Here is a 27,994-nt window from a genome sequence, read left to right on the forward strand (position 1 = left end):
TAAATCTGGGGAGTCTCCAAACTTGGCTCCTTGTGGACTTCAACTCCCAGAATTCCCCAGCCAGCCATGTTGGCTGAGGAATTCTGGGAGTTGGAAGTCCACCATCCTTAAAAGTGGCCAAGGTTGGAGACCCTTGCGTTAAATTCCCACCACGCACCGGTTTACATGGGTTTAGAAAGCAAGTTTGTTCCCACAGTCCAGAAAGCTTTGGAGAGCACCGTGTTATTCTCCCAAACGCAAAAGAAAACTCTGAAAGGTGATCTCTTTATTAGCCAGGAAAGGGACAAAATTTGAAACCCTGTAAGATGGTACAAAGTAGTTGGCACCTGGGTGGTTAAGGCTCAGATCTCGTGGTTTGGTCTGCCTCTATTTGGGTGTTGCAGTTTAGAGATGCAACAATGCACCAGATCAGAAAATCAAATACTTTGGCTGTGCTTCTCAAGCCGTTTCAAAACAGCTCTGCTGGCTGGGGAATTCTGGGAGTTGAAGTCCGCTCCTCTTTACATGGCTGACGCTGCTCTGAAATTAAATTTCAGGCTTAATTCAATATATATATACTGCCCAGCCTGGTGGCCTCCCGTTCAAGAGAGCTTCTCCCTTAGATTGTTGGGTGGAATCACAGACCGACCAAGGTGGGGGGGACTCTGGCCGTTCCTGGGACTTTCCAGTCCCGCTTTTCTTCAAGGTTGAGCCACCGATTAGATAAAAGGCACTTCCAGTGAAAGGCACGTGCAAATTGGCTTAACAAAAACGAAAGAAAAACCCCAGCACGGCGAGTGTGAACTTGCCTCGAATGCTGGAGGAGAAAGTCAAACTTTTGCAGAAAAAGAGCCCCTGTAACTTCCTCTGTTCGGTTAAGGCAACCCTGGGCAGCCTTATCGCTTCCCTTTTCTCCTTCCTGCTGACAGCCAGATTAAGATGATTTGCGGTGGCCGTTTTGCAGCCTACGGTTCCTCCTCGAGGGACGCCATGGGAACTGGGAAGTTCCCCCCCCCCTCCTCCTGTAACAGCCCCGGGGGAGGCGGGTGCAGTGCCCACGTGGCCCTCCCGTGGCAGGGGGGGCTGCCTTGGGCCACGCGAGAAGGGAAGACAAGCGTGGAAATGGGTCGTGCACCAAAACGAAAGCCCTTAAGACCCAATTGGGCCTTTGAGTCTGAGCAGCCCCTGTGCATTCCCCCCCACCCACCCCCAACCTCCCAAATTGGGTTTTCGGCTTCTGACAGGCTAGCTCTTTGCCCCCAAAAAAGAGGGGCTGGCAACGTGGTGCTTCCATGGAAAGAGGCAGGGTGGGGCGACTCCCAGTCCCTGAAATGCTGGTTTTAAGGCGGCTTTGCTGGTTTTAAAGTGACTTGAAAGGAGTGGAAGCGATTTTCTCGGGGTTCTTGAAGGGAAGGAGCAGCTCCTGGAAATACCTTTCTAGCCAGAGCAGGAGCTCTTGAACCAGAGGAAGGAAGGAAGGATAAGGGAGGAGAGGGAAGGAAGGGAGGGAAGGAGGAAGGAAGGAAGAATAAGGGAGGGAGAGGGAAGAAGGAAGAATGAGGGAGAGGGAAGGAGGAAGGAAGGAAAGGAAGGAAGAATAAGGGAGAGGGAAGGAAGGAAGGAAGGAAGGAAGGAAGGAAGGAAGGATGAGGGAGGGAAGGAAAAGGGAGGGAGGAAGGAAGGATGAGGGAGGGAAGGAGGAAGGGAGGGAGGGAGAGGGAAGGAGGAAGGAAGGAAGGAAGAATGAGGGAGGGAAGGAAAAAGGGAGGGAGAGGGAAGGAAAAGAAGGATAAGGGCGGGAGTGAAGGAGAGGGAGGAGGAGGGAGGGAGGGAGTGAAAGAGAGGAGGAGGAGGGCAGAGAGGAAGGAGGGATGAGGGAGGGAGGGAAAAGGAGAGGAATTTTGGCTTTAACAGGAGTTGTCCTCCCAGGGCATCTGGGCTACTACGACCCTCCCACTGGCCACTCCAAACCTCACAGGAACCACCAAAAATGAGAAATAAAGGCTGAATGGGAAAGGAAGCCCTGCAAACCGATGAGAGGCGGAGGAAACACGCAGGCCGGAGGGATCCTGGCGGGAAAGAGACGTCCGGCCCACTAGTCCATTGCGGCTGGAAGGGGGGAGGGAGTCTGTCCGGCAGGGGCCTTCAATGTCCTGGGCAAAGGCCTGGGGGCGGGGAGGGGGCTCCCCCAGCGATGTCAGAGGGAGGTGTACTGGTTGCTGACCGCCCGGAGGTGCGCCCGGCTTTGCACGTCCATCTCGTAGTCACTGTCCCACTGACGGGCCGCGGGCGAAGGGGCTGGGGCGGCCGTGCTGGGGCCGTGCTGGAGGCTGCTGGCCAGTTCTTCCGGAGGGGGCACCAGGTGGAAGATCTGCTCCACGGAGTGGCGGCGAAGGTTGTCGGGCAGGCGGATCCGGGGGCAGCCAGACGGACTCAGCTGGACGAAGCTGACCTCCGGCGGGCAGTGGTGGACGGACGGCGGGAAGGCGACTGGGTGGCCGGAGGCTGTGGGTTCAAAGGAAAGTAGGGGGGAAGGGAATCAGAACAGAGCTGGAAGGGGCCTCTGAGATCTTCTAGTCTAACCCTCCCCTGTTCAAGCAAGAGGACGGGTACAATTTCAGGCGAGTGGCTGTTCAAGGGAGAGGAGAGTGTGAACGTGTGTGTGTGTGTGTGTGTGTGTGTGTGTGTGTGTGTGTGTGTGTGTGTATATATATATATATATATATATATATATATATACATATATATATATATATATATATGGATCTTTGGTTGTTCGGGTTTTCTCCCGCATTTTCACCCGAACAACCAAAGATCCACATACAAATACCTGCAAAAACCTCAGAAAACAAATATATATGTGTGTGTGTGTGTGTGTGTGTGTGTGTATGTATATATGTATATATGTATATAGTATATATATATATATATACATACACTATATTTTTAGATAGGTTTTAGACTAGGTTTTTATTTAATTATTTTAATTTTTAAATACTCTGTAGCGTGATTGTGATGTGGTGTTTGAGGGGCCCTGTCCTGGAGTAGCTTTCAAATTTTCTTGTATTTGTAGAATACAATGACAATAAAGGTATTCTATATGTATGTATGTATATATGTATGTGTGTGTGTATGTATATATAGAAAGATAGATATAGAGATAGATAGATAGATGATAGATAGATAGATAGATAGATAGATAGATAGATAGATAGATAGATAGATGTGTGTGTGTGTATGTACAGGAGAATGGAATAACCTGTGTCACAAATAAATGTATATAGAATTTGTTTTTAAAGGTGAAAATTTAATAAAATGTATATTTTTTTAAGAAAAGGGGCCAAGGTTGGAGACCCCTGACTTTGATACTGTTCCGAGAACTCCCTTAAGCACCAGGGGGCTTCGTGGGGGGCGGGGGCCCCCCCCGAATCCCTCGCCTGGGTGGGGGTCGGGGGTGTTCAAAGGGACCCAGCCGAAGAGCTCACCTTGCAGAGGGGGGAGGACCACCACGTGCCGGGAGAGCTGGACGTTGCAGGCCGTGCCACACTCCAGCGGGATGGGGCAGTGCTGGAAGTGGTGCAGCATGTCGAGGATGGAAGAGAAGTGGAGGTGCTGGACTCGGCACTGGCCCCGCTCCGTCAGGGAAAGCCGCAGGTGCTGCCGGAGAAGCCACAAGAGACATCAGCCCTTTGGGCCCCTCCCGAGGTCCTCCTGACCCACCAAGGAAGGAGCCCGTCACCCTCGCTAGCAATCCTGCTTTCTACTTCCCTCGCTTTCTAGGCCTCCATGAGGACTAGAAAGCTTTAAAATGCACTAAGATGGTTACAAGGATGAGATACATGAGGCCGAGTAGTTTTTAACATGAATGTAATCATAGCAAGAAAGATATATTAAACACAAAATATTTGCACAGGATATATGTACCCTGTTGACACCCTGTATAGTTGGAAGATGGCTTTGTTGTAAAATAAAATAAAAAATGTTTTTTTTTAAAAAAAAAGGACCAGAAAGCTTTGTCTCAGTGGCTCCGCATTGCGTCGCTAAGTGTCAGCCTTCAAGACTCCTTTCCTTTCTCTCGCTATCTTTTCGGCTGCCATAGTAATGGGGGGAGGGAGAATCAATTGGGCTTTGTGGGGCTGGGAAGTGTGCTGGAGGCTTTTGAGAATGAACTATATAACCAGTTGAATATATATATATACAGTTGATTATTTAATGGGTATTAGAATTATATAATGAGAATATTCTATTATGATTAAAGTAGGGGAATGGGAAATACAATGTGGATCCTAAATATATCAGCTTTATCTATATTTTTACTCTTTTTAGATTGTTTATTATATATCAGCGTAGAAAAAACTAAGGATAAGAATGAGGTGTAATGTAAAATAAAATAGGTGGTAAGCTGAAAATTGAAATAATAGGGAATAAAGATTTGAAAACTTATGTATGGATGAAATGATATTGATATTGAATTAATGAACTGAAATATGAAATGCAAATTTATTTAAAGACGAGTGAAATTGATAATGATAGGAGTAAATATTATATAAGATTAATGGAAATGAAAATAGGACTATGTACAAGTTTATAACCTGGAAACATGTTGCTCACGTGAAAAGATGCATAAAATTTAAAAGATAAAAAACTTGGGGGAAAAAAGAGAGAATAAACCGTATAACTTGGGAAAAGCTGTCGGCATCACCCCCACATGGGGGACGCCCCACATGGCATCAGGCACATCTTCGACTGGGTGGATGGTTGGAACTGTTGTGGGTGGGAACGTTGCCATCACTTTGTAGATGTGATTTCCGTGCGTAAATCCTCAGATCTAGAATCCTTTTCACGCCGCCACTTGATTTCCAGTACAAGTTTCTTTTCCAGATAACGAGGGAGTCTAAGGGGGTCTTTCTTGGATTTTCAGTGGAGCACCCTCTGACACTAAGTGAGACGTTGGCTAAGTGAGTTTTGTCCTGTTTGATCCCCTCTCTTGCCACAGTTCCTCAGCGAATCCCTGCGGTCATCACTGTAGTGACCCGGTCGTTAAGTGAACCTGGCTTCCTCATTGTCAGAAGATCGCAAAAGGGGATTGCACGACGCTGCAACCGTCGTATATATGAAACGATTCAAGCACCTGAAATTCTGATCACACGGCCTCCAAGGGTCGTAAGTGAGAAAAACCGGTCACAAGTCCTTTTTTTTCCCCTTCAGTCACTCAACAGTCACTAAGCAAACTGTTGCAAGTCAAGGACTGCCATGTGTTTCAGAACGAACGACGGTTGGGCCTGTCTCCTAAGCGGAATCGGCTCCAATCGTGGCCACTTTAGGCCTGGCGGACTTCCCATCCCAGAATCCAAAGCTGGCGGGGGAATTCTGGGAGTTGAAGTCCTCCAGGCTCACCTGGGGTGGATCTACGCTCCCGCCTTGCGGAGGGGGGGCGGAAGGGAAGCGCGCCCTGCTCACCTTGGCTTTGCCTTGGAAGTTGAAGGTCAGCACGTACTCCCCCCGTCGCGTCTCGCTCTGCCGGATGAGGAAGACGCCGTGTCCTTCCAGGCCTTGCAACTGGACCAGCTGGGCGGCCTTGACCCGCGAGATGGGGCCGTGGAACCAGGGGAAGGCGGACAAGTAGTGGTCGATTCTCTGGGCCGGCGGCTCGGTGGGCCTGGAGAGCAAGGCCCCTGGGGGTGGCGGGGGGGAGAGAAAGGGGGGCCTTTAGTAGGGGCACAAGAGGTGGAAGGCATTCAATCGCTGCCTCCTCTTAACCTTGGGACCTAGAAGCTCTGTGGACTTCAATTCCCAGAATTCCCCAGCCAAGCGTGGCTGGCTGGGGAATCCTGGGAGTTGTAGTCCACACAGCTGCTAGTTCCTGAGGCTGAGAACCCCGAGATTTTTGGATTTCAGGCCGTTAATCGAGAGAGATCCCACCAGCTGGCGGGGAAAGAGACCCCACACCCCCATTTAATCCTCCGTCACCCGAAGGAGCAGAATGAAACTCACCCAAGGAAGCCTTCAGACCCAGCCAAGCCTCTTTCCTGGGCCCCTCCTAGCCTCCTGCCCCCTCCTCCCCCCGCCCCCTCTCCCACCCCGCCCACGCCATTGTCCCCTCCCCCCGTGGCCACCAGGCACCTGGGTGCAGGCAGTCGGCGCTGCTGTTGGCAGGGCTGGGAGGGCCGGCCTCTGACGGAGGGTCTGGGGTCCCCTCCAGGGTGCCTCCTCCTTCCAGCCTGAAAGACAAAAGAGACGGCAGGTGAGGAACAAGGAGGACAGGAGGAGGAGGGCCGGGTTTCATAGCAGCTGAGAATCCTGGCTTCTCCCCGGGGCGGAAGCAGGTTTAAAGGTGGCTTCTATCCACCTTTGCTGGGCTCTGGAGGCCCAGGTGCCTCGCTGCGCGATCCAAGTCAAGGAGAAAGGTGGATGCTCCCCTGGGGAACCGCCGAAGGCAGGCGAGCAAAGTCCTTAAGCCAGGTGAACCCTGGATGCTCTCTGACCTTGGTGGCTTTCTGGCAAACATCTCACTGGCCAACTAGGGAACATCATCAGTGCTAGGAGGAAGAGGGATTTGCAGAGGGGAGGAGGGGCAGGGAGGAAGAGGAGGATTATGGGGTCTTTGGTGCTCTCTGAGTCTGGTTGTGTTCTTGCAAATGTTTCATTACCAACCTAGCTGACATAGTCGGTGCCAGATTGGAGTGGGGTTTGTGGGCTGGAGGGAGGAGGAGGAGGAGGAGGAAGAGGAGGAGGAGGAGGAGGAAGAGGACTGTGGGGCCCTTGATGCTCTCTGAGCTTGGTGGTTTTCTTGCAGACGTTTCATGACTCAACTGGGTAACGCTATCAGTGCCGACCAAAACTCCAGGGAGCACCAGGGACCCCACAAGCTACAGCCGCTTCCTCCCGTCCCTCCGGCAGCCCCGTTTCTTAACCTCGGCCGCGTTGAGAAATCAGGACTTCCACTCCCAGCCACAAAACGAAGCCCCAGCGCCCGCAAGCGCCTCCCTTGAACGAAAGATGAAAGAATCGATGGGGTTTCTTCCTCCAAGACTCCCCCCCCCGTTCCAAAGGTCGCCCCCCAACCTTTGGCTCCTGCCCCCAAACCTGCATTTTTCAAAGCGGCAGAGGCCGAGCACGACTCACCTGGGGAGGCTCTGCTGAATCTCCGCCACCCAAGCGGCCAGTTGCTGCTCATCTCCAGCCTGGAATATCACTTCGGTGGACGCGTTGACCTGTTTGGGGAGGAGGGAAGAGGCATGCACCCTCTCCAGACAAAATGGGGGGTGGGGGGAATGACTTCTTGGGGGAGGGGGTCTCCTCTAATCCCAGAAGCCCACCTAGGAAGGTCCCAGAGCGCCAGTTGGGGAGGTAGACCAGGCCTCCCTGCTTGCTCCAGAGGCAGCCCGTGGGGGTGGGGGTGGGGGTGGAGGAAGCGTCTCACCTTGACCACAAAGGTGTGCAGGTGGTCGGGCATCTCCAGCCGAGTGCAGGCCCGGCTCTCCTGGATGGCCACGCAAGGGGAACGCAGTTTCGGCCTTGAGCTCTGCCGAAAGAGGAGGACGAGCCAGAGTGAGACACGGTTCCTTTTTCGGGGTGGCTGGGTTGCGGACTTCAACTCCCCTGAATTGCACAGCGCCAAGGACGCCATGAGGGGGTCAGGAGGGAACGCCGAGGGAGTAGGAATCCAGCCGTGCCGTGGATTTTCCAGACACAGCCATCCATCCTGTGTGTGTGTGTGTGTGTGTGTGTGTGTGTGTGTGTGCGCACGCACGTGTGTTTCTGCAGGGAAGAGTCCTGGCACGCTGTCCGGGCATTGATACCCTCCTTGTCTCCCTTTCTCCCTCCCTCCCTCTCTCTCCCTCCCCCCCCCCTCTCTCTCTCTCTCTCACACACACACACACACACACATGGGCTGCATCCTGGCACACCCTCGTCTGGGCAAGGCAGCAGCCTTTCCTCGGAGTTCAACTTCATGTCAAAACTGCAGGGAACTTTTTTTGGATTCCAACGTCTGCACGAAATCCCTCAGGGAGGGAGGGGCCAAATCCTGGCTGCTTCCCTCCCCTTCCCCCCCCCACCAGAAGAGGAGGGAAGACCCTCGTCTTGCTCCCCAAAAGGAGAGCGAGCGGAGGGAGAGCGAAGGGCCATCGGGAAGCCCAGAGCTGGACAAATCGCTCTTGAGCAACGACGACGTCCGGCATCAAATTCCTTCCTGAGCCTTTCGGTCAACACCACGTTCTCCAGGACGAAACGCCCCTCAGGTGGATAAAAGCAGCTTCTAAGCTCTCTTTTCTCAGGTCTCCTGCTCTTGTTTGCTCACCTGTCGTGGCCTCTGCCTAAGACAAGCTTCAGAACTGGGAGGGCTGAACTGGTAAAGCTGGGGCAGGCTGGGAATCGGAGCAGTAACGCCGCTTGACCGTATCCGGGAGATTCCCGGGACATCCAGCCCAGAGGGCACCTGAGGCCAAACCCCAAATCCCTGTCCCACCAACAGCCCCTCGGGCCTGCCTCGGTTTCCCCTTTGGGAATCCAGCCCCTGGCACTGTTGCATTCGCACCGGAAAACCCACCGTGCTCCAAACCAAAAATGGCTAAAATAAATCTATGAGTAACGCGTCGGATCCGGTTGTTTTAATTCTCGGCTTTTGGGACACTCAGCCATGCCGGGTGGGAGCAGCCAAGTTCCTCCTTTAAGGGGAAGAGGACGGGGGGTCTCTCCAAATATCCCATTCCACCCCCATCTCTCCGGGTCTCAGCCACGTCTGCTCTCTCGTCTGGGTCAGGCAATGTCCGTTCTGGGTTTCGCCGCCTCCTGGGGTTTGTGGGCCCATGAGTCACAGCCGGTTTGCAGTTTGGAGCCAACTGTGAGAACAGCTGGGGGGGAAATGGATGGGGGGGGGTCCAGATTGCTCATGCATGGCGGGGGGGGGGAAACAGCGTCCGTGTGGGAGTCGAGGAATGCCTCTTCCCGTTTGCAACTTCCATTCCCTCGCGGTTTGTTTCTCTTTGTTGGCGTCCAACAGGTTTGGCAAATTTTCTTGCTGGAAAATCTGGTCTGAAAAATGTCTTTTATCGTGAAGGGGAATCCAAACAGGATGAGGCCATATTTAGGGATCCTGGTTGGGAAGCCCAGCAGACAAACCAAGCAGGCCCGGAAGAACACGCCTTCCCAGGGTCCCTGCAAAAAGCTTGCAGGAAGGTGCACCTGAATACAGGGACCGCCCAAACGTTTGGATTTGGTTTGAATCCCTGCAAGTAGAAAACGCGTGCCTCAGGGAAGAAATGGCTCTTCCCCCGGTGCTCTTTTCCTTATGCACTTTTTTCTATGTGCAAGTGAAGAGCTGGGTTCATTCAGAGGTCTATTGTGCCCCCCTCCTCAGCCCCTAAACATTTGGGAGTGGGTGTACTGCCCACTTTACGTGTTACTTAAAAAATAGGGAACGGAGCCCTCAAGTAGAAAAGGAGGGTGGGGATTTTCACAGGGCCCCATAAGGAAGAACCAGGCACTTCTGCAGACGCCAAACGGAATCCCGAGCCACAAAAAGCCCCCGAAAAGACGAGAGCCGCCGTGTTTGGTTGCGAGAGATAAAGAGGCCGGCCTGCAGCCTTAACAGATGCCCTGCCAAAGAGAACAGAGCGTCCTTTGGGTGCACAAACATCCCAAAACACCAGACGGAGGAGAAGGAGGAGGAGGAGAGGGAGAGGAAGGAGGAGGAAGGAGGAAGAAAGAGAAGAAGAAGAAGAAGAAGAAGAAGAAGAAGAAGAAGAAGAAGAAGAAGAAGAAGAAGAAGAAGAAGAAGAAGAAGAAGAAGAGGAGGAGGAGGAGGAGGAGGAGGAGGAGGAGGAGGAGGAGGAGGAGGAGGAGGAGGAGGAGGAAGAGAAGAAAAGAAGAAAAGAAGAAGAAGAAGAAGAAGAAGAAGAAGAAGAAGAAGAAGAAGAAGAAGAAGGAGAAAAGGCCAAAGCTGATAAATAAAACCTCCTCCAGGGTCCAACGTCTGGGACTCCCTCGCCCCCCCCCCTCTGCCAGCCCCACCTCCAGCCAGAAGCCTTGCAGACCCCCTGCTCCCCAGTGGAAGGAGGGACCCTCAGAGAGACCGTCCAAAGGCCACCACCCCTGCACCGAGACCACATCCAACGTCCGAGCGTCAACGGCACAGGAAACAGGATGTCCGAGAAGCCAAAAATGCTCTCCAGTTTACTCTGGGGACCCGAAGGAAATTTGCAGCGAGGGTTGTTTTCCAGGCCGGCTCACAAGAATTTCTATGCATTTTCTTGGAAAACAGAATTGGACCGGGCCTCCTTTAACCCAGAGCTCTCCAACCTTGGCCCCTTTAAGGCTTGTGGACTGCAACTCCCAGCATTCCCCAGCCAGAACTGTGGACTGCAACTCCCAAGCTGGCTGAGGAATTCTGGGAGTTGCAGTCCACAAGTCTTAAAGGGGCCAAAGTTGGGGACACCCGAGATAGTTGCCAGTTACGCTCCTAAAGCAAGGCGGGGTGTCAGGACCACAACACCCACCGTTCCAGCTCGTCACGAGAGCCAGGCGTTTCCACAGCTGCAACAGTGGCGGAGATTATGGTGCAGGATCCAATCTGGGCCGGTTACCGGAACCAGAGATTTCACCTTCTGGACTCGTGCTGGATCCCATCATCCAAGAACTACTCTCTCTTTCTCTCTCACCCCACAAAATGGAGACGTCCGAAAACTCGGAAGAATAAACCTCCCAATCCCGCTGACCGACTCAGATTGGATCCTGCAGCTGTACTGCCTTCGTCCATGAAGATTATTATGGCCGTCCTTTGCAAGAACTCTGGCCAGCATCGGAGACCATCTGTTGAGGAGGAATCGCCATGGCTGACCAAAGAGACAGAGAGGAAGATGCTCTGCGGGCCAGAAGCCAAATTCAATTTCCGGGACCTCCAAGGAGGATTGAGGACGATTTGTCTGGAATCCTGGAATTCGAAATACTTCTGGGAAAAGCTCTCCCAGGTCTCCCTGGTCACCAATTTTTCATTCAGAAGTTGGCCCAGGGTTCATAACCAAGACGGCAGGAGAACCAGGGGACCAAGAGAAGCGAAGAGGAGATTTTTATCAGCTGATGTGCCTCGTTTCCCCAAAGAAAGGCAGTTTCCAGCAAACCTAGTCTGAACAGAGAACACCACAAACCAGCATTGGAAAGGACCCTAAAGAGCAGCGGCTGATCAAAGGTAAAGGTTCCCTTCCTTGCACCTGCGTGCTAGTCGTTTCCGGCTCTAGGGGGCGCTGCTCATCTCCGTCACAAAACCGAAGAAGAGCCAACGCTGTCCGAAGACGTCTCCGTGGTCACGTGGCCGGCAGGACTAAACGCCTTCGAAGGCGCACGAAACGCGGTTCCCTTACCACCAAAGAGGTCCCGATTTTCCTACTTGCATTTTTTTTACATGCTTTCGAACTGCTCAGTTGGCAGAAGCTGGGACGAGTGACAGGAGCTCACTCCGTGACGCAGCGCTGGGGATTCGAACTGCCGACTTTTCTGATCGACACGCTCAGCGTCTTAGCCCCTGAGCCCCCGATCAAAGTCGGAGCCGGCCTTTTCTCTGGGAGCAACACCATAACCCCACAAGCATCCTGGGTGATTTGAAGTCCAACATCCCCCTGGGGGGATTCGTGGTCCTACGGAGATTTTCTCTTGGGTTTTCCTGGCCTACGTCCAACCCACCCCCCTGGACAAGCTCCGACATAAGCCGAGGACGGCACCTACAGCCGTGCCTTCCTTTCAAACTCCTGCACGCCAGACGGGGACCGGCGAGGGAACGACAACGAGCCCCCTGCCCTCCGTTTGTTCGCAAGAGCCGCCCCGTTGCCAAATCAGTGCCGCTTAGGGAGTTACCGAGGGTGCACACCCAGCCTTGCCCCGAATGGGCCCAGGAAGCAGGCAAGTTGGAGTTCTCGGCATTGCACTGCACTGCGTGTCACCTCAGAAACCACTTTCAGCCACGTGCGTCCTTGGGAGGGAAGGAAAGGAACTAATTCGAAGAAACGGCAATTCAGAGAAAGAAGAACCTCCAGGCCCTCAGAAGTGGAAACGGGGCCGAGAGCGAGCGAGCGAGCGAGAGAGGCTCGTGAAACGCTTGCAAAGAACGAAAGTGGCGCTAAGAAGCGTATGGGCACGCTTTCTCCAGGAATCTGAAGGATGCCGTGAGTTTCAGAGGCTCTGGGTGGCCCAGGAGCCCTTTGCAAGCGATGGGTAGCTCGTAGGCCCACAGCATGGCCCCAGTTCCTACTTTAGGAGTCGTACGCCAAGTTTCTAGTCCTCTCTGCTTGGTCCTGGAGCCTCTGAAGCCGAGGCAAAGGTGGTAGGTAGCTGAGCTAATGCTACTTATTCGACCCAGATCGATGCAAAGCGTGGGAATTTTATTTGCACAACGGAGAAAGCTTGCTTGGTGTTAACTATGGTTAGAAGATTTTTTTTTTTTAAATTACTTTATTCAGCCCATTCAGAGGTCCAGGCACTGACAGGTGCCAAAACCAAAACTCAGGTGCTATGAACAAACAGGACCCACCCCTGATTAAGCCACGTCACTGATGTTTTGGAAGAAGATCCGAAAAGAAATCCAGTGCCTTTCTGAAATTCCTTCCATGGGCCTTGACTCACCGAATGACACAGTTGGAAAGGGACCTTGGAGGTCTTGTAGTCCAACCGACTGCTTAAGCTGGAATCTCTACACCCTTTCAGACAAATGGTTGCCCAATCTCTTCTTTAAAACAAAAACAAAAAAGGCTCACACCTTCTGAGAAACAGAAGAGAGCCTGGAGGACAATTCGTGAAAATCCCAGAAAGGAGATTACAAGGTCAGATCAAGGACGGCGGCCTTCCTTTACAGCAAAATTTTCCCCCAGGGCTCTCAGCCAGCCAGACAAAAGTGCCTATTCAAGTCTTCGGAGCCTTACTGGTATTTTGAAGATCAAAATAATTATTTTTTTAAAAAAATCACAAGGGTTTTGCATTTTCACCCCAGAAATATGCTTAACCTACATTTGCAGACGTGCCAGTTGTGCACCAAACAGGGTCACACACAAAAAAAACCACACCCCAGAATAACATTTTGGTTTGTACTCTTTTAAATGTCTGTATCTCTGGCAAGGGTCTCCCCTAAGACTTGTGGACTTCAACCCCCAGAATTGGATGCTGGCTGGGGAATTCTGGGAGTTGAAGTCCACAAGTCTTAAAAATTGCACAGTTTGGAGATCCCTGATCTAATTGATCGATTTATCAAACGGCCTGCTGGAATTTAGCAGGTAGATTTCACCTACAGGCGCTTTAAACCCAAATAATTTCAAAAGGTTGTTAGCATTTTTTTTGTTATACTTTCCCCGTTTGGGGTTTTGGCTGCAACCCTCTTAAGGGTGAGTAATTAGCAAGACAGAAATGAGTAACTGAATATAACAGGATCCACTGAATGTTTAAAAAAGAACCAGAGTGTTGATAAGAAACCTCCACCTCAAACAGCCAACATCCCACAGAGCCTTCCTTCCTTCCTTCCTTCCTCTTCCCCTCCACTAACTTATCCAAACAATATTAAAAAAAATATTTCTTGTTTTTGCTGAAAAAAGAGCATTTCGGGGCCTTTAAATATTCCATGCCGAAGGCGATTCCAAACTTTCGACATTTCTTTCCAGAACAATGCAAGGAAATTTCCTTTTGCAAGGATGAAAAAATGCAGAAAGCAAAATATTTTCCCCACCCTTGTAGCCCCCCAGATGTGCCGGACTACAACACCCATCCTTCCCAGCATGCCGAGAACACAGCCGCAATGGCACACGCCTCCCGAAGACAGAAACCAGGTGGAGAAACCCGAAGGCCAGTGAGCTTCTCAGCCTGAATAGGAAGGAGGTGATAATTGTGTGTTTTTCTTGAAGTCAGAAAAAGGAAAGACGAACGAAAACTGAAAACCGCACACTTTCATTCTGCTCAAGAGCGAAACGTCCCTTTTTATAGCCAGTGTGTTGTGTTGAATTCTCTATCAAAACAAAAACAGCTTCAGGGAGAATCTTTCATTGTGAAAAAGGAAAGAAAGAAGGGAGGGAGAGAGGGAGGGAGGGAAAGAAAGGATGGAAGGGGGAAGGAAGGAAGGAAGGAAGGAAGGAAGGAAGGAAGGAAGGAAGGAAGGAAGGAAGGAAGGGTGGGAGGAAGGAAGGGACAGAGGAAGGGAGAGAGGGAGGAAGGGAAAGAAAGGAAGGAAGGAAAGAAGGAAGGAAGGAAGGCAAAGAAAAGGGAGGAAGGGAGGGAAAGAAAGGAAGGAAGGAAGGAAGGAAGGAAGGAAGGAAGGAAAGGAAGGAAGGAAGGGACGGAGGAAGGGAGGGAGGGAGGGAGGGAAAGAAAGGAAGGAAGGAAGGGAGGGAGGGAGGGAGGGAGGGAGGGAGGGAGGGAGGGAGGAAAGGAAGGGAGGGTTAAAAAGGAAGGAAAGAAGGAAAGGAAAGTTTTTATAGATCGGTTGCTTTATCACATGGCCCATTCACACCACTTCTTGATAAAAACACAAGAGATAAAAAACCAGATAATAATAGTTTTATGGATAATAACAGCCATAAAAAAAATTCCACAATTGGGACGGTACCTGACTGCCGGGGCCAAAGGCTGCCGGAAGGCAGATAAAACCTCCGCTTTTCATCAGATTAAAGCAGATTTGAAAAACGAAAGCTGGGTGGGGGATGGGAAGGCTGCCTCTTTTTTGTGTGTGGTGGGGGGGGGCAATCTGGTGTCCCAGGTCAGCTGTCCCCCCCCGCCCTTCTCCTCCGATGCGTCTTCTTCCCACCAAGCACACGGCTGGGCTCAGCCCCAGGACACAGGAAGCAGATGGTGCTCGGCTGCACATCCCGGCTGAAGGAAGGCAGATTATCAGCCATGCAGGAAATCACAACAACATCATCATCACCATCAACAACAACAACAACAACAACAACAACAACGGGAGAGCGAGGGAGCGAGCCAGATCTGGAGAAAATGCGCCCTCCCCCCTCCCCGATCTCCCTTCCCCAAATGGTTGTGCAAGAGGAGAGAGCGTGGCGCATGAAGGGAAATGCTGAGAAAGCACAAAAGGATTCCCGGGGGGGAAGGGGAGGGGTGGGTGGGTAGGAAGACAAGGGGGTGTTTTTGGGCGGGGGGTGAGGGGGCGGAAATCAGCCAGTTGGGAGCCAACGTCCATCTGTGTGGCAGGGAAGGCCCAGGATCCGTGAACCAGACCCTGGATTATGGGCCACGGAGTCCCTAAGAGGAAGAGGCAGCATGTGCAAAAGGCTTTTGAAGGACAGGGGGGGGGGGTGCTTTCTGGGGGAGGGGGGAGGCTGGGCGTGATTAGCTGCAGGGGAGGAAACCCTAAAAGTTGCCTGAGAACTTGCAGAGGTCGGGGGGAGGGGGTGTCTGGGGGGAGCAACCCCCATTAGAGAGGCAATGACAGAAGGAAGGAAGGAAGGAAGAAAGGAAAGAAAGAAAGAAAGAAAGAAAGAAAGAAAGAAAGAAAGAAAGAAAGAAAGAAAATGTAAGGAGAAGGAGAGGAAGAAAGAAGGAAAGAAAGAAAGAGAGAAGAAGGAAAGAAAGAAAGAGTCAGAAAGAAAGATGGAAGGAGAGGGAGAGGGAGAAAGAAAGAAGGAAGGAAAGAAAGACAGGAAGAAAAAAAGATGGAAGGAGAGGGAGAAAGAAAGAAAGTAGGAAGGAAGGAAAGAAAGAAAGACAGAAAGTAAGATGGAAGGAGAGGGAAAGGGAGAAAGAAGGAAGGAAGGAAGAAGGCAGGAGAGAAGGAGAGAGGAAGGAAGAAGGAAGGAAGGAAAGAGAAAGGAAGGAAGGAAGGAAGGAAGGAAGGAAGGAAGGAAGGAAGGAAGGAAGGAAGGAAAAGAGAAGGGGGCATCCCTTGCAGTGGCCTAAGGGTACCTGCCCTGCTTCAATGGTGTTACATAACTTACATAACTTCATGGTGTTACAACAACAAATTGTAATATCCACTTTGTGCCTCTCCGGAGACTGGAATATTTTATTTCTTCCCCAATAGCATGCAAACAAGACCTGGAGAAGCTGTTTGGTTCTGTTTTGGTTTTTTTTTTTTGGGGGAGCCTGTAATACTGGACCTCACCCCCCAAAAAGGGGAGGAATTAACAACTGTCTCGTGCTTTTTTAAAAAAAATTTCTTCCAGTGCCCCTCGGAAAACAACCAGCCAGCCAACCAAGAAAACATCCACTTCACACACACACCCACACACACCCTCGGGGCAACCAAGTTTCCAAAATAAGCGGTGTGTGTGTGTGTGTGTGTGTGTGTGTGTGTGTGTGTGCAATCTTCAGCCGCGAACGTCAGAGGAGGCCGCGTGGTTTGGCGAGCTGGGTCCAACCTTCCCCCCGCCTGCCCCCATCGTCCCGATCCGGAAATGACCAAGGATGGAAAAAAAAAAATTAAAAAGTGCTGGTGGTTTAATAAATGACAAACCGTTTGACACATTTTGCCTTGCTTGGGCAGCCTGCAAAAACTCTGTAAGGAAAAAGCCTCGCACGGATGACACGACAGCACCCCCCCCAAAAAAAAGCCCCGCCCGGCGCCTGCTTTCCTGGCAGCCTTCAAAGAAAGAGGCGGGACCTTGTGGCTGCCCCAGAGAGAGGAGGGGGCAGGGGGAGGGCAGCTCCAGACCACGATCACACCTGGCATCAAAGCTGGCTAGTCCTCCAGGGTTTGCCCTAAAGCAAGGATCTCCCTATGTGGTGACTTTAAGACTGGGGGACTTCAGCTCCCACAATTCCCGAGCCCGCTGGCTCGGGAATCATGGGAGTTGAAGTCCACCAGTTGTTGCTGGCCGGGGACTTCTGGGAGTTGAAGTCCACCTGTTGTTGCTGGCTAGGGACTTCTGGGAGTTGAAGTCCACCGGTTGTTGCTGGCTAGGGACTTCTGGGAGTGGAAGTCCACCGGTTGTTGCTGGCTAGGGACTTCTGGGAGTTGAAGTCCACCGGTTGTTGCTGGCTGGGGACTTCTGGGAGCTGAAGTCCACCGGTTGTTCCTGGCTGGGGACTTCTGGGAGTTGAAGTCCACCGGTTGTTGCTGGCTAGGGACTTCTGGGAGCTGAAGTCCACCGGTTGTTGCTGGCTGGGGACTTCTGGGAGCTGAAGTCCACCGGTTGTTGCTGGCTGGGGACTTCTGGGAGCTGAAGTCCACCGGTTGTTGCTGGCTGGGGACTTCTGGGAGTTGAAGTCCACCGGTTGTTGCTGGCTGGGGACTTCTGGGAGCTGAAGTCCACCGGTTGTTGCTGGCTGGGGACTTCTGGGAGCTGAAGTCCACCGGTTGTTGCTGGCCGGGGACTTCTGGGAGCTGAAGTCCACAAATCTGAAAGTTGCTAAGGTTGGCGACCCTTGCAAACCAGGCAAGATACAAGAGACTTGCAAACTTTGCAAACCGGGCAGTCAACCACGCAAGGAGGGTTCCTCCAGGGTCTCAGGTGGGCCTTGAGGGCCTCCAGGACGCTAGGAAACGGTGCCCAGAAGGAGGACACCTGTGTTTTGAAGAAGACAATCCATTTGCTGTGGGGAAAGGGAAGGAATTCTAATCCTCGGATCAGGGTCACCGAAATTCGTGGTGGGGAGGGAGGGGGGAGAAGAGGAAGAGCGGTCCTCTCCGACCCCCAGGGTGAAGAAGTTGCTTCCCACCAGGCTTCAAGAGGAGGCGTCTTCCTCCTCCTCCTCCTCCTCCCCCTCCTCAACCTGCCTCTCACCAGAACATCTGCATGACATAAACAACTGCAAATATTTCCATAGGAAACGCAGATGTTCCTGGGAATTTCAGTTTGGCTGTAAATGCTGCATTGGAAGCTAGCAAAAAAAAAACAAAAAAAAAAAGGAACAAGCCAGACCTTGAATCGGCTGAGGGGGGGGGGAGGACCAGGGAGGGGAAAGAAAATTTCCCTTGCCTGGCTGAGTCCGGCCTCTTTTTGGGGGCTCCTCCACCGGCTGCCTTTGGGGCTGGGGGCTCCAGAGATGCTGCTGCTGGAGGCAGGCAGAGCTCCTGCTTCCAGACCTTAAAACTTCCTAGCTCAGATCCCGGAGAACCCCAAGGCCCCAAACAGAAGGAAAACCAAACCCCAAACGAACAAACTTTGCTAGACTTGAGTGGCGCAATCAAGTAGCATTTAAAGCCGCCCTTCGCCGGAAGAAAATGCCTCGAACGAACGTGGGAGACGAAGCTGGCGAGAGAGAGACCTTCCTCTTTTCCTCGTCTCTCCAGGAAAATGTGCTAACTCAGATTCGGTGGCGAGAGGAGGGGGACGTTTCCGGGCTCTGCTCTGGAACGTGACCGACCCATCAATGCACTTTTATCCATCGTCTGCCCAGGCTCTGCGCGTTCCTCTCTTTGCAAGGCACTTCCAGAGAAATGCAAAATGAACCGGGGGTTCTTTCCCAGGAAAGACGAGGCCCAAATTCCCCAGCTAAAATATCAGTATAATGAAAGTTTTGTAAAACAAAAAATTGTCAGCTTAGGCAGAGGTCCCCAAACTCGGCCACTTTAAAGACTGGTGGGCTTCAACTCCCAGGATTCTCCAGCCAGGATAGTTTAGCTCTCTCGTGATCCCTTCCTCTGCAATCTCTCTCCGCTTTAGGAGATTAAGAGAGAGAGGGAAAAAGCAGGCGTGGCTGGCAGGGGAATTCTGGGAGTTGAAGTCCACAAAATCTTAAAGTGGCCAAGTTTGGGGACCTCTGATCTTAGGGATGGGGGAAAAAAAAGAATAACAATCGGGGGCAAGTCCTCGAGGGGAAGGAAAGCATCATTCGGATATAAATAAAATGAATAAATACGAGAGTAAAGGAATAAAGGCCGGATAAAATCTAATCAATAAACGATCAAACTTGCGCTTTGAGGCTTCAGCGTTTGGGAAGGGTGGACGGCCGGGCTAAGAGACGGTGGGCAACCCCCAAGCCCGGAGTGCCGTTTTCTGCCAAGCCTCCGCCAGCTACAGCTGAATCCCCCATTCACGGCCTGCCTGGAGGAATGAATGGATTTCTGTTCCCATCGCAAGAGCTTTGGAAGAGGTGGGTGAAGCAGAGGCCGCCTTCCAAAAATAAAAATAAAAAAAAAATCCATTTCCACCATCAATTTTCTCTCTAACTGGTTTTGACCTTCCTGGGCTGGTCAAAATCAGAAGGCAAGAGAGGCAAAGTTCCATATTTTTGTTATTTGCTTGGGAAAAACCCAGATTTTTTTTCAGCTTTTCGGCTGATGTCCTAGACAGAGGAGGCATCTAAGAAGCATCCTGGCTTCTGGCCTTCGGGGCCTCGGCTCACCAGGGGAGGGGAGGACAGGGAAGGACATCTTGCAATCACACCCTGTCCCACCAAAATTGGGATGGGAACCTGCAGGAACCCTTGGAAGATCCTGCCCACCATGAATGACCCCAAGGCAACTGTTGGGGGCATCAGACTTCCAAGTGATCTGGGTGTCCACCCTGGCAAAAGCGGCTAAGGAAGCAGAATTGGGGGACAATAAATTAAAAAAAATAAAATATACACTTCCAGCCATGATATCCAACTAAAGTACTGATCTCCAAACAAGGAAGAGACGAAAGGAAAAACAAACTGAAAGAACAAGTTGTGAAACCAGGAGCTTTTTAAAAGATCTCGGATGCGTTAAAGCAAGCCTTTTAAAGCAGATGGGTCCATTGGTTCCATGTAGAGGCCCTGAAGAGTTGAGACCATCCAGAAGATCTATTACACACACACACACACACACACACACACAACCCCCGTTAAATCTCCAAAGAGCAAAGACTCTGAGATAAAAGAGACAGCACTGAGGAAACGCGAACAAGGGGGAAATCGTCCGTCTCGTTCTAGAGATCCCAAATCCCACCGTTAGATCTAAACACGAAGACGCCGGTCACCCCAGCATTCATTCCTGAGACCGATTGCCCAAAGGATCACGACTGAACTTGGAGGCCCCGTTTGGCCCATAACTACCAACACGACTTCGCTCGATTTCTCCAAGCGGCGTTTAAAAAGCGTTGAAGCTTCTCACTGAAGCCTCCTTTTTGGGGGTCAGCAAGATTTCCAGGCACGTCATGGACCTCCTGAACGAAGCGGTTACTTATTGGGTGTGTCTCCCTCACAGATGTTGAGGAAAGAGAGGGATCATGCTGCAGCGAGGAGGAGGGGGACTTGCAAGAAGAGAGAGCGCTTACCTTGGGGGGGTCCAATAGCGCCAAGGTGTAATTCTGGCGGTCGGGAGGCCCTTCCTTGTATAAAACCAGCCGGCATTTCTGCCAGCGGGTTCCACTGTCCTCCGTCACCATCATATACTTCAGGATCCCTTCTTTCTGGATCTGCAAGGCGCAGTCTCTGGAAATGGCCCACGGGAAGATCTTCCGGGCCAAGCCGGATCTCAGAACCAAGTCCGCCATCTCCCCTTCGCCAGGGCCCGGCTCTGAGGATCTCCGTCGGAACAAGCTCCGCCAGCTCCGCCGTAGCCGGTCCAGAGAAAAGGGCCTCCTGACGGCCAACGGAGAGGCCGGTGCCGCCAGTTCTTCAGAACTCCAAGACTTGGGAAGTCCACCGGAGCGGACCTCAGAGACCCGGTTGACCGGGTCCAACAATTCCACCTCGGCCTTGGTCCCAACCGTGACCGGGGACCCCTCCGCATGTTTCTGGCCCGTCTCCCGGTAGTCCCGCACTCTGCTGAAGGGCAGGATGCGGAGCTGCTCCGTACCGTACGTGTCCTTCACCTCGTGGCGGAAGTATTGCTGGAAGAGGTCAGCAAACTGAAGGGAGAAGTTCTCCACCGCCAAGACTTCGTGCTGGGGGTTCTCGCTGACGAAGTGGAGGTACTCCCTGGCCAGTTCTCGGGCAGTGGCGATGGCGTGCTGCTTACAGAACTCGTTCCACCCGCCAGGGTGCCCGGAGTCGCCTGACGGGACAGTGTGTCCATTCATGGCCGAGTCTGGAGGTCTCCAGGGGTTCTGCGAAGGAAACGAGGACCAGACAGAGGAAAAGAGGAGAAGAGAAAAGGTGTGAGGATCTTGCGACTGATTCAGGACAAAGAGCAGAGACGGTCAGTCCAGGAAGCTGACCTTGGAGAAGGTCAGTCCAGGGGTCACGTTGGGAAAAGGATAGCCCCTCGAGGAACCCAATGAGCGAGACACCGTCACCCTACGTCTCACGGGCATTCAATGGGGACGTATAACTGGTAGACATATAACCAGTTCAGTAAACAACAATTAATGAAGGAACTACCCAGAACACCCCCACCAGACTGACGGGGCAAGCCACTTGTATACAAACAGAGAGCAAACCCCTCTCTCTTCTAGCACTGATGATGTTACCTAGTATGGTCATGAAACGTCTGCAAGACGCTCACCAAGCTCAGAGAGCTCCCTAGACTCCATGGTTCAACCTCGAGCTACAAAGAGTCTACAACGAGTCTAACTGGTTAGCTCCGCAGACCATTCTTGGATGTGTAGCGGGGTCCTCCTCTCCTCGACCCAACTTGACCAACGCACATAAGCCATCTCAAGGACCTTTAGCAAGATCTCCAAAAGCCGGTTCCTGCCCATGGGGGTAAGGGGCCCAAGGAGGGGCCAGGCTCACCTATGGGCCCTGAACTCCTGCAGCAGGCAGGTACAACGTTCTTCAGACATGACCTAACAGGTCCTGGGGAAGAGAGAGTGAGCAAGGAGGGAGATGCCCGTCGGCTTTCCCAGGCAGCCGCCATGCCGCTGAGAGGCGGAAGGACAAGCGGGAAGGCAAAACAGAAAGGAAGCCGCCAAACCAGTTTTTGCTAACTTAGCATTTTCTTTTTTGCCAACGGGATCTACTCCAACATCACCCGCTTTGGACCTACGGATGGATTCAACCCGGGTTTCTTCTCAACCTCGACCGCTTGAGGATCAGTGGATTTCAACCCTGGCAGTCTACCTGGCTGGGGAATTCTGGGAACTGAAGTCCGGCCATCTTCAAGGGGCCAAGGTTGAGCAACGTTGATTAAACCGAGAGAAATCTGTGTTCCCATCTCTCCTTGCCACGCTAGATCGGGCGACTCTCCTCGGCTGATCCTCTCTGCCTCACCTAAGCCTCTGGCTTCCCTAAACAGAACAGAACAGCATTTAGAAGGGACTTCAGAGGTCTTCTAGTCCAACCCCCTGCTCAACCAGGAGACACTACGCCGTTCTGGACAAATCTCTTCTTCAAAACCTCCAGACATCACAACTTCTGGAGGCAAAAACCCTTCCATTGGTTGCTCTAACTCTCAAACACAGAATGGAATCCTCTTCCTCTTTGCACACGCCAGATTTAAGCCTGCAAATCGCCCGGTCCTTACTCCAGGACTCATCCTGCATGTCTCAATGGTGGGGGGGCGAAAAAAAAGACCCATTCTACACACCCACTTGCAGAATATTCCACCGCCAGCTTCATCTTCTGAGGACCGTCATGCGTGCAAAAGAAACCCCCCCCCCAAGTGCTGAGGGGGTCTTGTTGGGTGTGCAAAACACCCCACCCAGCCTTGGCTCTTCCAGGGCGTGCAATTTAGGAGCCCGAAACTTTGCAAAGTTCCCAGCCCGGAGGCGGCTCTCAGGCCCTGTCTCTCTCTCTCTCTCTCTCTCTGTCTCTGTCTCTCTCTCTCTCTCCCCCTCCTGCACAACGGCTTGTTTTATCATCAGGCATCACCGCTGAAACAGGAAGCCTCGTTCGGTGTGCCGCCCCACACTGTCGTCCTCGTACAAGCAGGCCCAAGGCCTTCCTCACTCACAAGCGTGGGCCGGTCGGGGAGTCACCTTGAGCAAGTCTTCCCGAGGGCCAGAAGTTTCCCCCCCGCCCACCCACCCAAAAGCAAAACAAAACAAGGGAACCGACATGCGTGCGTGTGTATGTGTGTGTCGCTGTCCCAACCGCTGTGTGGCAGCGCACAGAGTACCTGTTTGCTCCCCTGGAGACTAAGACTTGGAGAAACCGAAGCGCAGGCAGCTTTCGGGGTGTGTGTGTGTGCACACCAACAAGCCCACACCCGCCAACACAGCGCCTTCAGCTTTCTCTTAAGCAAGCCGGGCACATTTGGACATGCCCGAGTGAGATGACAGTCAATAGATTACTCCTCTCTCTCTCTTTCTCCACGCTGCGTTTAGACAGTCCCTGTGTCTCTCTCTGTGTGCAATGTGTGTGTGTGCACGCTTCCTCGCTTGCTCAAAGCCCCCCTCCCAATCAAAGGCATCTCAGTGACCTACTTTACACGAAGCCCTTACCCCCCCCCCCGAGGCTCACAAACCACACGTTGCGCCCTTCCCACAACCAGCACCAGAAGGTGCGAAGAAGCCGAGTTGCTCACGTGTTGCCCCGATGCCAATCTTTCCAGAAATTGGGCCCGCTGATAAGGAGCGCCACTCTGCCCCCCGGGTCAGAAAGAGGGGGCCGCTCTTCAGTTTCACCACCCAGGGAACGATGTCCAGAGCCTCCCCCTCCTCCCAAGGGGGCCCTGAGCCCTGCTGTGACCACTACACCTCTCTCCATTCGAATCCCGAATCCAGGTTTTGCCTTTTGGAGACGGGGGACCAACAGGCCGTTCCCAATTCAGGGGGAAAAAGCCAGAGAATGGCAGGATGTGGGCGTTTCACCCTCTCCTCCTCCGGACGGATGATGCCCCAGACTACAGGGGCCCTGCAGCCCCGCCTGGCTGGCCAGTGGGCAGGGATGAATGGAACTCGTGTCCCCAAAGCTCTGGAAACCGGGGGTCCACCAAGAGCTCCCAGGTCAGCCCATAGGCAGGTACCTGGACAGGCCTAAGAGGGTCCCAGGATGAGCCCACCTCCCTACTTCTAAGAAAAAACGGTTGCAGCAGAAGAGAAAGCAGAAGGGCAGAGGGAGAGAGTTGGAAGGGGCCTCAAAGGTCTTCTAGTCCAACCCCCTTTCCCTGATGAAGCAGGAAAGCCTATCCCGTTTCAGACAAACGGTCGTCCCGTCGCAAAAACCTCCGGTGATGGGAGCACCCACAGCCTCTGGTGGCCGGTTGTTCCACTGGTGAATTGGAGATCTCTCCTTAGTCCCAGGTGGGATTCCATACACACACACACACACACACCCCGGATTATCTCAGAAACCGAGCTCAGCCGGTGGGCTGGAGGGACAGGCTTAACCAGCAGAGACCAAACGGGACATTTATGCACGAGGGGGGGGACCGGGGGGTGGTGGAAGGGAGACAAGACACGGAAGAGCCCTCCCCTCGCAGAAGCCAGCCTCTCCTAATTTGGGGTGGGGGCACTTTACTGGCCAGGCATGGCCACCATCCTTGCAAAAAAACAACAAAGGGGGGAGAAAGGGCCCCAAACCAACCGGAGAGACGCTACAAGGAGCCGAAACTTCATGCCGTGGCGGCAGGTGCCCGAGCTTCTTGCCCCCACGGGGCCCCCAGCTCTCGGTCTATCTGTGTGCCCAGCCTGCCAATGACTCAGCACACCGCGCTTCCTCCCAGACGCAACCCTGGTGACGTCCGGTGGGCCAGGGGTCCCTGGGAAAGCGAGGCGGCGGAGGGGTGGGCAGCGCCCTCCCAGCCTGGCCCCAGCTAGGGCTTCTCCGCGGCCCCTGGCCCCTGCCTCCCGGGGAGGGGCCACCTTGGCGGGGGCTTTGGCCGAGACCCCGAAGGCAAGGGAGAGCAACGAGGAGGACCAAAGGCCGGGAGGCGGAGACGGTCGCAGGGTTTGGGTTTGGCCAGTCTGGAGAGAAGGGGGCCGGGGGGGGCAGGGGTGGGGGGCACGAGAGCCGCCTTCCAGTGTATTTGAGGGGCTGCCCCAAAGAGGGAGGGGGCTCCACTTATTCTGCAAGGCCCCTGAAGGCGGGACAAGGAGCAACGGATGGGAACTGATCCAGGAGAGAAGCAACCCCCGAATAAAGGAGACAATTCCCTCACAGCGAGGACAATTAACCAGTGGAACAGCCTGCCACCAGAAGCTGTTGCTCAGAAAAGACTGGACAGCCCTGTGTCCAGAAGTGGTACTGGGGAATTGAGCAGGGGGCTGGACTAGACGACCTCCAGAGGTCCCTTCCAGCTCCTGTTCTGATTGAAAACCCACCTGGCTTAACGTGCCCCATTGCTCGAGGGGCTCTGCCTGGCCCCCCGATTCTTGCAAAAGTCTCGCTGGCATTCCCATGCAATGAGCACACACACACACACACACACACACACACACACAGAGAGAGAGAGAGAGAGAGAGAGAGAGAGGGAGGAATGGAAAGCAGAGCTATGCCCATGACGCAGCCCGAAGTTACATAAGTCGGCTCCCCGGTCACAGAGGCAAGGATCTCTGTGGAGTCCGGCAGGCAGACGAGGAGAGAAGCGGCCGCCATGAAGAGCCCAGGTGGGGAAGGGGTCTCGGTGGCTGTGCCTCTTCAGCCTCCCGCCCGGTGCAGGAAGGCACAACAAAGCAGCACAACAAAAATAGAGACTCTCTCCACCCCCCCACCCAGCGGCTCTTGTGTGTGTGTGTGTGTGTGTGTGTGTGTGTGTGTGTGTGCTTTGAAATGCACAATGGCTTCTCCCACCCCCCTTAAACTGGCCCTGTGGGAGGAAGGGCCCTCCCAAACTTCCCCTTGTTATGAAAGGCGCCTGGGCCCCGTGTGAGAGGGGAGTTGCCCCGTCCGCAGGCATGGCCCTGGGTGGGAAGAGGGTGGAGAGAGCAAAGGACTATTCGCACGCACACACACACACGCACGTTCAATGCACCCCGGGCAGCCTCCAACGCCTTGGAAGGGAGCCTGCGTCCCCTCTAGAACAGAAGTCCCTACGCTTGTCAAGTGTGAGACTTGCGTGGACTCCAACTCCCAGAATTCCCCAGCCAGCAACAACTTGTGGAGTCCAACTCCCAGAATTCCCTAGCCAGCAACACATTGCTGGCTGGAGAATTCTGGCCATTGAAGTCCACACAAGTCTTAAAGTGGCCAGAAATGAGCTGTTTGAGGAAAGAGATCGGATCCCAGGACATGGAGCTCCTTGTTGAGCTGGGGGTTGGACTAGAAGACCTCCAGGGTTCCCTTCCAACTCTGACATTTCTCTCTCCCCACGGCTTGGCCTCCTTCAACAGAGTCTCCCTCTCTGTCCTTCCCCCCCCCCCACACCAGGAAAAAGCCGAGCCGAAGGAGAGGCCAGGCCGGGCCTGCAGTGCCAAACCAAAGCCGAATTCGAGAGATTAAGGAAGGGAGCGCCCCCATCCATTGTGCCTTGTCTTGAACCCGGGTTTGTCTCAGAAACGTCTCCGCTGGAGCAGAGAGAGGTCTAAGCCAGGGATCTCCAACCTTGGCCCCTTTTAAGACCCGTGGACTTCAACTCCCAGAATTCCCCAGCCATAGGATTCTGGGAGTTGAAGTCCACCCGTCTTAAAGTGGCCGAGTTTGGGGACCCCTGTCCTAAACTTCTGCAGGTAGCAACTCCGCCACCCATCTGCCCCTCCCTTCCTGCATGGGATACAACAGGACAGCTTCCCCCCTCCCCCAAGTGCAGGGGTCGTTCTCTTAAATGGGGGGGGGGGTTTCTCCAAACTTGGCCCCTTGTGGACTTCAACTCCCAGAATTCCCCAGCCACAGGATCCTGGGAGTTGAAGGCCACAAGTCTTAAAAGTTGACAAGATGGGAGATCCCTCTTTCTAAGTGCCACCCACCCTCCCTCCGAGTCGCCCGGGCATCAAACCAGCTTCTCCTGGCACCAATCCACCACCGCTGCGGGCAAAGCAAGCTTGCAACAACCCAGACTGGGCGCCTGTGCCGCGACAGGCCAGGCCTGGCTGTGAGGAAAGGTGCCCCCACCACCACCACCCCAAGCAAGATTTCTGATAAGCTTCTGAGAAACAGCCGCCTTTTGCCTCACAGCAATCTGGCCAGGATGGGAAGCCAGGATGGTGCCTCTCTCTTTCAGATCTCAGCTTAATCCAAGGTTGTCCCAACTTTGGCCGCTTTACAAAAGTCGTGGGACCTCAACTTCCAGAATTCCCCAGCCCGTGTTTGCTTTCCTGGCCGGGAAGAGGCTTCCGGGCAGCTTTGCTGGCTGGGGAATTCTGGGAAGTGAAGTCCCACATGTCTTAAAGCGGCCATAGTTGCACCCCCCCCCCCCCACTTTTTAACTCAAAAGGTTTGGGGAAAAAAACAAAGAAACAAAGCAAATAGCCCCCCGATTTGCAAGCCAGGAGAAAGCCCCATGGGCTTTGTGGTTGCTCCCAACAAGTCTTTGGAGCCTGTGAGTTTGGGGATGCCCCTCCTGATCAACAGCCCCCCACCCCAATTTTTCCCCACCCCAAAAGCAAATTCCTTTCCTTCCTCACTGATCCCTTCCCTTCCTACTACCCCATTCCCCAAAAAGGACCCAACCATTAAAACTCTCCCAAGGAATAAAATAATCAACACCTCCCCCCATTTTGCATTCTCTCCCCCCTCAAAAAAAGAGAGAGAGACCCCCGGCCTCCTCCTCCTTGGAAGTCGGGAGCCTCCAGATGTGGGGCAGCTGTTTTGGGAGCCAAGCCTGCTCTCCCCCCACCTCTCCCCAGTTGCAAGGCTTCCTCCTTTTGATGGGCGGGGGAAATCTCCCGGCCCGGAGAGGGTCGCCCGTTTCCCCCCACTCAATTCAGGCTGCTCCGCTCCCCAAAGGGTCGCCCGGGGGCGCTCAGAGGATGCTCCCGCCGGGGTCCCCGAGGCTTCCAGCCTGCCCTCCCGAGGAGGAGAAGGGGGTCCCCTGCGGAACCCCCTTCCCGGGTAGTAAAAGCGGGGGGGGGAGCGCAGGGAAAGCCCTCCCCCCAAAAGATGCGCCCCCCCTTTCCCTGCCCAGGTGGGGGGGGCTTCTCCCAAAGAGACCCGGGACCCCCGAGGCCGCCCCCTCCGCCCCCCATTTCCAGGGCAGGGGGGGCCCCGCCCGCGAAAGCGAAAGCAGCCGCACGAGCGACCCACCTGCGCCAGAAGCAGCAGCGGCGGCAGCGGCGCCCCTCGGCCGCCCGGCCCCGGCTGCCCCCCCGCCCCCGCGCCGCCCAGCGCCGTCGGAGGAGCCCGGCCGGAGGAGGAGGACGAGGAG

General features: G+C 53.6%; 1 protein-coding gene across 4 annotated transcripts; it reads right to left on the reverse strand.

Annotated features, from left to right (window-relative positions):
• Positions 1 to 250: 250 nt before the first annotated feature.
• On the reverse strand, positions 251 to 27,981 carry SH2B3 (SH2B adaptor protein 3). 4 transcript variants are annotated; one of them, XM_087913286.1, is made up of 9 exons: positions 27,946 to 27,981; positions 27,874 to 27,912; positions 20,145 to 20,918; positions 7,403 to 7,504; positions 7,105 to 7,193; positions 6,103 to 6,200; positions 5,440 to 5,654; positions 3,465 to 3,636; positions 251 to 2,484 (listed from the first exon to the last, which is right to left on the reverse strand). In XM_087913286.1, the coding sequence occupies exons 3-9, from the start codon at positions 20,889 to 20,891 to the stop codon at positions 2,177 to 2,179; spliced, it is 1,731 nt and encodes a 576-aa protein (XP_087769412.1). In that variant the 5' UTR covers positions 20,892 to 20,918; positions 27,874 to 27,912; positions 27,946 to 27,981; the 3' UTR covers positions 251 to 2,176. The 4 variants fall into 4 exon arrangements, with proteins under 4 accessions (XP_087769412.1, XP_087769411.1, XP_087769413.1 ...); XM_087913285.1 differs by having other exon boundaries at positions 27,874 to 27,973; XM_087913287.1 differs by lacking the exons at positions 27,874 to 27,912; positions 27,946 to 27,981 and adding an exon at positions 24,280 to 24,406.
• Between the last annotated feature and the right edge of the window lie 13 nt (positions 27,982 to 27,994).

Source organism: Pseudonaja textilis, chromosome 15 (genome assembly GCF_049901715.1).
Source record: "Pseudonaja textilis isolate UNSWEBS1 chromosome 15, rPseTex1.2, whole genome shotgun sequence".
Classification (NCBI taxonomy): domain Eukaryota; kingdom Metazoa; phylum Chordata; class Lepidosauria; order Squamata; family Elapidae; genus Pseudonaja; species Pseudonaja textilis.

Excerpts from the sequence above, each read along its gene's own strand:
- SH2B3 (XM_087913284.1), bottom strand. The coding sequence starts at position 21,909 with ATGGCCGGACTTCAGTTCCCAGAATTCCCCAGCCAG. Across the intron at positions 20,919-21,873 it reads TCCCAGAATTCCCCAGCCAG|AACCCCTGGAGACCTCCAGA; the intron begins GTAGACTGCCAG and ends TTTCCTTCGCAG. Across the intron at positions 3,637-5,439 it reads ACTTCCAAGGCAAAGCCAAG|CACCTGCGGCTTTCCCTGAC; the intron begins GTGAGCAGGGCG and ends CTTCTCCGGCAG.